This window comes from Microcebus murinus, chromosome 4 (assembly GCF_040939455.1).
Source record: "Microcebus murinus isolate Inina chromosome 4, M.murinus_Inina_mat1.0, whole genome shotgun sequence".
NCBI lineage: Eukaryota > Metazoa > Chordata > Mammalia > Primates > Cheirogaleidae > Microcebus > Microcebus murinus.
In genome coordinates, this window is record NC_134107.1 from 56603325 (window position 1) to 56613301 (window position 9977).

The 9977-nt window shown below is 35.5% G+C and overlaps 1 protein-coding gene across 1 annotated transcript; it reads right to left on the reverse strand.

Moving 5' to 3' along the window:
- Positions 1-4253: 4253 nt before the first annotated feature.
- LOC105883422 (olfactory receptor 51A4-like) lies at positions 4254-5201 on the reverse strand. The gene has a single exon (XM_012786491.3). The coding sequence runs from the start codon at positions 5193-5195 to the stop codon at positions 4254-4256; it is 942 nt and encodes a 313-aa protein (XP_012641945.1). The 5' UTR covers positions 5196-5201.
- Between the last annotated feature and the right edge of the window lie 4776 nt (positions 5202-9977).

A 9977-nucleotide genomic window follows, 5' to 3' on the forward strand; every position in this document is an offset into this window, starting at 1 on the left:
AAGAGATTAGTCTCAACTCCAAATACAAAAGGAAAAGTAGTAACCTAGAACCAAGAGACAGAGTAGTGATGGTGAGAGGGAGAGTTGATGGATGGAAAATTACTAAGAGGAAACATCAGGGATAAGGATATATTCTGGCAACATTTCCCTAACAGCGTGCTGAAGGCAGGCCAGGGTTACCAGACATTATCTGGGAGATGATAGAGGATGAGATACCTGAGTAGATGTCTAGGGTCATCAGATACGGAGGTTGAAGGGTTCTGGTTAAAATGATTTAGCAAGATTCTTGCTAAATTGAACAATACAGAGATGAACACAGAAGTTCTAAAGTTGGGGCCAGTGGAGAAGAGAGTTCAGAGAAGGCTGAATAGAGCTTGGTAAAGGAGAGAATCTCTGTCAGTTCCCCCTGTTGTTCAAGAGAGATTCTTCCTTAGGTTGAACAATATTAGTTCATTTTCTCTTTCAGTCACCTTTTGCTCATTAAGGAAAAGTTATATTATCTGTTGGGACTTGGTAGTAAAGGATATTTGCTGGATGGTGCAGACTGTCAAGCCTTTAATGAGGGAAATCCCTATTGGTGGAAAAGATTAATAGCCAAAAACTTAGTTTCTAAGTTCGGAGGGCAGCCAGTAGAGAAGATCTTTTCTTTTCTTTTCTTTTCTTTTCTTTTTTCTTTTCTTTTCTTTTCTTTTCTTTTCTTTTTTCTTTCTTTTCTTTTCTTTTCTTTTTTTTTTGAGCCTATTGTGCTCAAAACAACTTATAGTTTATTTTACTTTTTTGTTTTTTAGAGACAGAGTCTCCCTCTGTTGCCCAGGCTGGAGTGCAGTAGCACCCTCATACCTCACTGCAGCCTCAAACTCCTGGGCTCAAGAGATCCTCCAACCTTAGCCTCCTGAGTAACTGGAGCTATAGGTCCACACAGCTATGCTCTGTTAATTAAAAAAAAATGTTTTGTAAAGACAGAGTCTCACTATGCTGCTGAGCCTATTCTTGAACTCCTAACCTCAATTCATCAAAACATTTGTGGATGGTGGAGTAATGATTGTAGAGGCAATCTGATGTTTTTTTGTTTGTAGTTTGAAAGTTTTTCATGATGGCATCATGTGGTTTGGTAAGCTCTCTGAGTGGTTCACAGAGTAGCAATCAAGAAGATAACCAGCTTCAGCTTGCATGGTTTGGAGGAAACCGTGGTTTCATTACTTAGTAATGCCAAGTCAGAGGGTGGGAGAAAATTGAAACATTACTTTGGAAAGTTGTAGTCAGATATTAAAGGAAAGAAGAAGTCAGAAACCATAGGGATGCACCATATTTTCCCACTGAAACAGAATTTCTCTTTATAGTCACCCTCCTTTATGATTCTTAATTTCAAAATAAGTATGGTTCCATTAGTTTTGGCCTGATTTTTTCCATAACTGCAGCAAGATTGGTAATTAACCATGAAAGCTTTTTGAGTTTGTTTTGCTGAAACTTTTTATAAGTAGTCATAGAACTGACTTTCAATAGACATTCAAGTCTAAGAAGCCAAGCCAAGAACTCTCTGCTAAAGTTTACTTGCCGTATACACACACACACACACGCACACACTTACACGTGTGTGTAAGTGTGTGCGTGTGTGTGTGTGTGTGTGTGTGCATTTACTGTCTTTTCCAGGTCCCCAAGATACCCTGAGGTCCCTAGGCCTTCCAAAAATTGAATGAGCCAGGCAAGTATCAATCTGGTTTTTCAAAGAGGGCTTTATGAGCATTGGATCCATAAAGTCAACCTTAGTTCCGTAAATTTTATTCTAAGCAAATCATTCTCAGGTATAACTTACAGATAAAACCTTGTTAATATAAATGATGTTTCCAATTGTACCCTGTTACAAATTCTCATTGAACTTATATGCAAATAACAATAGTGCCATAGATATAAGAGTACTCAATGAAAGTCTCAATTCTGGAGGGATCAGGTAGGGAGAAAAGATAAATGTATCATTTTTGTTTACAAAATATAATCTACTAAATTTCTGTAAGTCATATATGGTTTAAGAAAAAAGGGAAAGGAATTCCTTATACCCAGAAAATAGAACATTAAAGAATCAGCTGTGTTCTAAAACTAAACTCATTATTATCCTTCATGAGTTCATTCAGTCCCATGTAATAAATTTTGTTTTGTATGGTTTTATGATAGCATGAATCGTCAGCTTCCAAAGATCTGATGGGAGTTAATTTGATATGATATTTGATTGGTGCTGTGATGCACAACAAAATTCAGGAATTCTTTCTGCTTGATCTAGTCTATTGCTAAAGTTCTTGATTGTATTTTTTAATTTCATTTATTTAATTCTTTAGTTTCAGGATTTCTGTTTGTTTTTTATATGATATCTATATTTTGAATTTCTCATTCAAATTATAATTTTTTTTCTGAATTCTTTGTACTGTCTGTGCCTTCTTGATTCTTGCTGAGTATTTCTTTTCAGGCATTTCATAGATTTTCTTTCCTTTGAGGTCTGTTACTGGGGAATTATTATGTTCCTTTAGAGGTTGTCATGTTTCCTTGTTTATGCATGTTTCTTGTTCCCCTAGTTGATATATGCACATCTGGTGTAACAATTGTTTCTTCCAATTTATTGAGTAGTTTTCATAGAGATAAATTTTTTTCAATAGATGTATCTATAATTGTGGCTTGGTAGGGTGCTTTGGCTTTGGTTCTGGGTGGGGTAGTAGCATAGGCTTAATTAATTTCCTCAGCTATATTCAATGTTAGCAGAGTCTGCATGTTTCTTTGTGGCTTAGGCTGAGGTTGTTTGTGGAGGCTGTGATAAGGCTTTGCTGGGGATGGAGAGGTGGGCCTGTCAACAGGCTCCTAGGTGACAAGTACAGGTGTATGGCAGTCCAACTTCTATAATAAGTTAAGTCACCTTTGATGTGGGTGGTGGGGCCAAGTGAACTGGTCCTTTGTCAGTAGGTGGTACACACAGGCACTGGTGGTGATAATAGCAGTGACAGACCCAGGCAAGCTAGTCCTCAGGCCTAACTTGTGTACATAGGGTTCCAAGTGAGAGTATTGGGGGTCCAGTGATTAATATGATCTTGAATTATGGTACCACAACTGTTAAAAAATCATTAATGATACTTGTGAGACACAGTAAGAAAAACTTTATTCAGGAAGACTATCATGATAGTTATAGGGATTGTGACAATGAGATTTTTGTCATAGGGTGGAGAGATTGTGCTCAACTCAAAACAAACAAGGCAAAGTAAAAATTTATAAAGAAAAAGTAGGGCTGGAAGGATAGGTTAATGTATGGAAAAGGAAACATCAGAGGTAGAGGGGATTTGGGTTCAACTCAACTAACAGGATTCTTCATGAAGGCATGCCTCAGGTGATAAGACATGAGAGACTGGTAGAGTATGAGGAATCCATTTGTATGTCTAGGGTAATTAGATATGGAGGTTGAGGGATCTGGTTAAATTGATTTAGTAGGGTTTGGTTCTTGCTAAAATTGGACAATATGGAGACAAACATGAAAGTCCAAAGTCAGGACCTAGCTGAGAAGAAAATTCAGAGGAAACTGAGCAGATTTGGGTTAAGGAGAGAATCTTTGTCATTAGGCAGAATTCTCATAGAAACCTCAAAGACAGGAAACTGTCTAAATTGAATAGCTGTCTAAATTAGACAGGAAATTGTCTAAATGAGTAGATAACAAAATTTGAATGCTCAGGAAGGAAATATTGAAACAAATGAACTGGTAAATAAAAGCAATGTTTATATTATTTTTGTAAACTTTTCATGTGTACATATTTGTTTGATTGGTTCATGTGTAAGAGTGTGGTTGTTTATCATAATTTCAGTTTCTGACAGCAGTGCATATGTCATAGATGTCAAAATTATGTATTGAAAATAAAAATTGTAAATAAAGAAAAGAGTAATCTTTGGTCATTTCTGGTCACTATATAGTTGTCATACAAGTATATACTATTAATTTTCAAATAAGCGCATAGAATATTCCTTTAATCGTGATGAAAATGACAAGAACACCCTATGTTCATAGGCCTGGTAAAGCTAGCTGGGTGAAAGTAGAACCCAAACATACTTTCTGTTTACATCACAGCACCAAGTCTAAATCTCAAACCAACAAATTTTCAAGTGTGATTCTTCAATCATAACAAACATGTAGAGAGATGATACTGTGAAGTGATTAATATGTGGTCTGGTTCCTTATTGATTCATTCCACTTGATCACTGAGTTTTCAGATGGTTAAACATTCTCATCAGCTTTTCTTCCAGCACAGTTTTTGTAGGACCAGATTTCTTATCTGCTGGCTTTTCACACAATACACAATGGGGTTCATCAATGGAGGCACCAGCAGAAAAACATCAGCCATGAGGATCTTAATGAGTGGGGAACTGTGTTTGGCAAACCGGGAGATGACAGCTAGGGAGATAATGGGCACATAGAAGATGAGCACAGCACAGATGTGGGAAACACATGTATTGAGGACCTTGAACCTTTCCTTTTGTGATGCTATGCTCAGCACTGCTTTCACTATCATAATGTAGGACATGAAAATAAATGTTAAGTCTAGAATGCCTGTGAGAGCCACAAATAAGCCATAGATGACATTAACCTTGTTGTCAGAGCAGGCCAACTTCATGACATCCTGATGGAGGCAGTAGGAATAGGACAGGAGACTCTTCTTACAATATCTTAGATGTTTTAGAGTGAAAGGGAAAGGGAGGACCATCAGCAAATTTTTGAGAGCAAACACAATTCCAATTTGAAGGACTCTGACACTGGTTAGGATGGAGGTGTATCTCAGAGGGTTGCAGATGGCAATAAAGCGATCAAAAGACATAATGAGAAGTACAGATGACTCCATAGCTGAGAATCCATGAATGAAAAACTCCTGGGCAATACAGGCATCAGGGGAAATTCCTGGAGCATTGAACAAGAAAACCCTTAGCATGGTAGGTAGAGAGGAGAAGGATAGTCCCAGGTCAGAGAGAGCCAACATGGAGAGAAAGTAGTACATGGGTTCATGCAGAGAAGACTCTGTTTTTATGAAGAACAGGATGGTACAATTCCCCAGGATGGCAACAATGTACATGAAACATATGGGAATAGAGAGCCAAATGTTGGCAGGCTCCATACCTGGAATCCCAACCAAATAGAAAATAGAGATTTCAATTTCAGAGGTGTTGAGGATAGACATACTGGTATGCAAAGGAAAAAATGAGAGGTTTAGAAGAGGCTTCCAATAGTTCTGCAAGAAGATTGGCTCATAGGCCTGACTCTATTTTATTGAAATCATTGAGATCTTGTGAAACCAAATATATAGGTATAATTCTTAGATACAAACCTAAATAGAGAAAAATAGGTACAGAAGTAGACATCAATGTCTAACTAAAAACAAAAACAGAGAAAAAGAATAGAAATTGTTATCAAAATGTAGTCTCATAACACATACCAATTATAACAGATATGAGTCCTATAGAAAGACTATTGTTCAACTACAATAATTATACAGGCACCTATTATATCCAATTATAAACCTGAGATTTTGCTTTTTTGTGTAAATACTGCAATCTACATCCTATTAAGAATTTGTTTAAAATTTCATTGCATTTACATACAGTTTATGAAAGTTCCCGTATTTATAAAGTATATTCAATGTAACCATGTGTTATATTGTCTTTTCATAAAATATTTTCTCATATCTCTTAAAAATATGTTGCCATTTTTATAGATGATTTTGCATATTTTATAAAATTAATTTTTTAGAAATCTTATATTGTTTCTGTTATTTACACAATCATTTATTGTCTATTATTTTTTATTTTTCTTAGTGATTAATGGTTATGCAAAGGAAAAATATAGATGTTTTTGTTGTAGAAGCCTACTATCCCATGTCGTTCTTTCTAATGATGTCCTCCCTTCCTGCCATAGGTTTCTGAGCACTTCTGCATTCCCTGTAGTGTCCTCACCCCATATATACCTCTATAAAGAAATCTTTCAATAAACCATCTTCAGTAGACCCTCGGTGTGCTTCTATTTATTGCCAGCATCTAGTGCTTAGGAAGCTCTCTTTATCACTGATATTCTACATATTGAGCTGCATTGAATAGTGCACAGCTGGGGATTATCAATTTATTGTGCTTAGAACTTGTGGAACAATTTCAATCAGAAAAGTCATGCATTTCTGATATTTTTAATATCATCTTTCACCTATTCAGCATTTTATCTAGGTGGAAAAATGTTGAAGATCACAACCTTCCTAATTAGATTACTTCATATTTTCAAATATGTCATTTGTATTGCATTTTCAGTGTATCCCTTAGTATTATCTTCTTATTAATTCTATCTTTATTTGTGTTTGCAACTATTGAGTTTTATTTCAACTACTCTATTTTTACTATCTAATGAAGGTTATTTTAAATGAGCATGCATTTCAATCTGTATCTATCAATCCCCATATAACTTTTATTCCTTTTATTGTTATTATGCCTCCTTTAATTTTTGAGAATCTTAAACATGCTTGCTTTAAAATTTTATTTTAGTTTTATTTACTGCTTTTTGTTTCTCATGAATGAATATTATTTTTAATTTATATTTTATTTTTAATTGACAAATAATAACTGATATATCTATGGTGTGCATTGTGAAGTTTTGACATATATATATATATATATATATATATATACAATGTAGAATAATTAAATGAAGCAAATTAGCATTTCTATCACCTCACATACCATTTTTTTCTGGTGAGAACATTTCAAATGTACTTTCAACAACTTTGAAATATTCAGGACATTATTATTAACTACAGTCACCAGGCTGTGCAATAACTCTAAAACACTTATTCCTCATGCCTGATTGATACTTTGCACTCTCTGATCAATATTTCCCCAGCACCCCTTCCCTTTATTATGGACATGTAGCATTTCTTTCCATATTCATCTTCATATTTGTTCTCAACTTTATTTGTAATCTCATTTTCAGTGGAAATTTCCTTGTTTGTTTGATGATTATTTTGTTTGTGTCCCATATTAGACATGGTAGTTGGCTTTTCCTCATTCTCTGAAGTTTGTTAATAGTTTTAGGTTTTTTAACAGTAGTTAAGGGGTCTTGTTACAAAAGAGAAATGAGTAGAGTTTTGCTAGTTTTACCACCTACCCCAAGACCCAGCTTGTAGGTTTTTGCTGTGATCACAGCTATTTCTATTCTCCATGGTGGTTAACAGCTTCATCTCTCAAGCAGCATATCTTAGAATGGCCCCTTGTCAAATATTGAGCACTAGCATGCTGAGTCCCACACAGGTGTTAAACAGCCAACCACTAATGTATCTCTAGACTAGGAGCCAAGAGGGTCTATGGATTCAACCTCAACACACAGTCAGTGTTCTTACACTGAATCTCAGTATCTATCTCTCATCGGGCATCTACTAGCATATACCTTTCTGTGTAAGGAGCATGAAAATAACTTTTTAAATCACTTTTATATTTTATCTATTATTGATGCATGTTTGCTGTGAAGATTATGATTAATATTTTACCTATTATTGATACATGTTTGATATGAGTTGGCTGACTATATCATATTAAATGGAATTATCCATCAAAACTTAAATACAATTGTATAAATGTAACCTATTAGAGCATATGTTTAGGAAAAATCAAAGTTTTGGAGAATTACTTGACCATAGACTCTTCTAAATTAATGAATTATTGTAATATTTTATTTAATAATATACTATAGCTAATGGCAGATTTCACTATAAATCCTTATCCTGTATAATTTGATAATTTCTGTCAGATATAAAATGTTCAGGTGGTTTCTAGTACTACTATTTTTCACTCTCCTATCCACAACTCTAATCACTGTGATCGACCCTCATTTTTTTCTGAACTGTTACTGCTGCTTCCTGCACTTTTATTGATTTCTGAATATTTTTCTGGCCTAAACCCCATCTCCAACTTCATGTATTTATTTTCTTCTTCTCAAACTACTTCCATCTTTGGGATGTCTGTAAACATTTTTGTGATATTTATAACCCTTAAAAGATGAGATATCAAAGGAACAGACATTAAGAAAGAAATTTATTAGGACATTTAGAAAGAAATGCTTAGGAAGTTCTGGATTAGGGAAGAAATTATATGCAAAACAAACAAACAAATAAAAAAGTAAAGGGAAAAAACAGGCAAGTGTTAAAGACTCTTGCACAAATTCCTAGGCAGTCAAGAAATAAATTGTTACTAGGACTAATGCTACTTTGCTGTCTGCCTTCACCACTAATCCAGTTGCTCTGTGTGGCTTGGTTACCAATAACAGGCTGTCTGCATGTGTTAGCCCTGGTGTCCTCCAAATTCCAAGACTGTTTCTGATGCTAATCTGAAAGGGGTGTGTACAATGGAAAACTGAAGATTCATTCTAACAGGGATTGTGTAATAATTATTTGCTTATTTGGTCCATATAGTTGAATAGAGTTATTGGAAGTTCTTTTCCTCCAGGACAGAGGCTCAAAATGTATTTAACATTAAATTTTTGAGGTATGTGAAATGTTTGAGAAGTCAATTTTCTGCCTGGCTTGTCTACTGGACCTGTGCAGTTCAGGCTTCACTTCTTCAGCCTTTCCTGTTGCCGACTCCATCTCCACCAAGCAGCTCCTCCTGTGGCTTGTGGAGACTCTGCTCCTCTTTCTCCTCCTTCCCAAATGTTCTTCTAGCAGTCTTTCTCCCAAAACTCATTAGATTGCCAAGCTGTTGGTATTATTCTTGATATATAATAATTTCTTTAGTACATCTGAATTTTTAAGTCAATTTATACTTTGTTAAGATCTGAGTTTTAAATGCCTCCATACAAACTCCAGTTAATAACGTTGAGCTCATACCACCTCTCTTAACTGAATAAAAATTGCTAGTTTCATAATCAATCAAGAAAAAGGGGTAATAAAATTTTCAACGGCACATTATTTATTGTTCCTTATAAACCTCTACTTTTCCTGAATTACACACACAAAAAAATAATATCTCTTTCTTTACAACATGTTATGGCTCTCTGGAAAAAAAAAAAACTATTTTACTTTGCTTTAAGAGTGTCATGTGAAAGGGGCAGCTTGGCTGAAGTAACAGGTAGGAAAATATCTAATCCCCCAATTTTCTAATAACAGCTAAAGATCAATCCTGTTAGCTCTCACTTTGTTTCCCTCTCTACCTGGCAGGCACCCTGCAGGGACTCTGTTTTCACATACATCTGAAAGGAGGCCACCAGACCAAAAGGAAATGTAAATCTTTCTCTTTACATTTGCCAGAAACTGCTTTTAGAATTAGTTCTACAGCCTCCAGGTGTCCCTCAGAAGCACCTGGAGGGACAGAAGGGGAGCAAACTCCATGCCTCAATTTCCTCCCCAAAACCATAATCCAGGGACAAAATCACATCTCCTGTGATAAGGCTGACTACATTTCAGAGATAACCAAGTCTCCAGGAACAGAGAAAGATGCACAACCTGACATCTCACAGCTGCCTGCTAATTACTTCTCAGCTGCTTCTGTTTTAACTGACAGCAATCACTATTTTTTTCTTTCTGTTGGTCCCCATAAAATCAGCAAGCCACTTGTCCTCACTGCTGGCACCCACTTCTCTCTCTTTGGGATGCAATACCATCTGCCTGCTTTCCCTCTCTTTTTTTCTCTCTCTCTCTCACTCTCTCATTCTCTTTATCCTCTAAGAAGATAAAATAAACATTTTTAACTTTTATATATCTTAACCTCTGCATGAGCACCTACTAGGCTTTCCACCCAAACGATGAGTGTGATGTTTAATGTTGTCAGGATGGTTGTTATAAAGACTGTTTCAAGTCTTGAGTCCATTCCATAGAAGCAAATACTGAACACTAAAATTGTAACATCTTATTGGGGATAAGACTCCCATCTTAATTTTCTTGATTGATTAGATCTATAATTGGACCATCTGGGTTTTTAAATACTTACCAAGA

What these genes read in the sequence shown, in the direction of transcription:
- LOC105883422 (XM_012786491.3), bottom strand. Translation starts at nt 5,195, where the DNA reads ATGTCTATCCTCAACACCTCTGAAATTGAAATCTCTATTTTCTATTTG.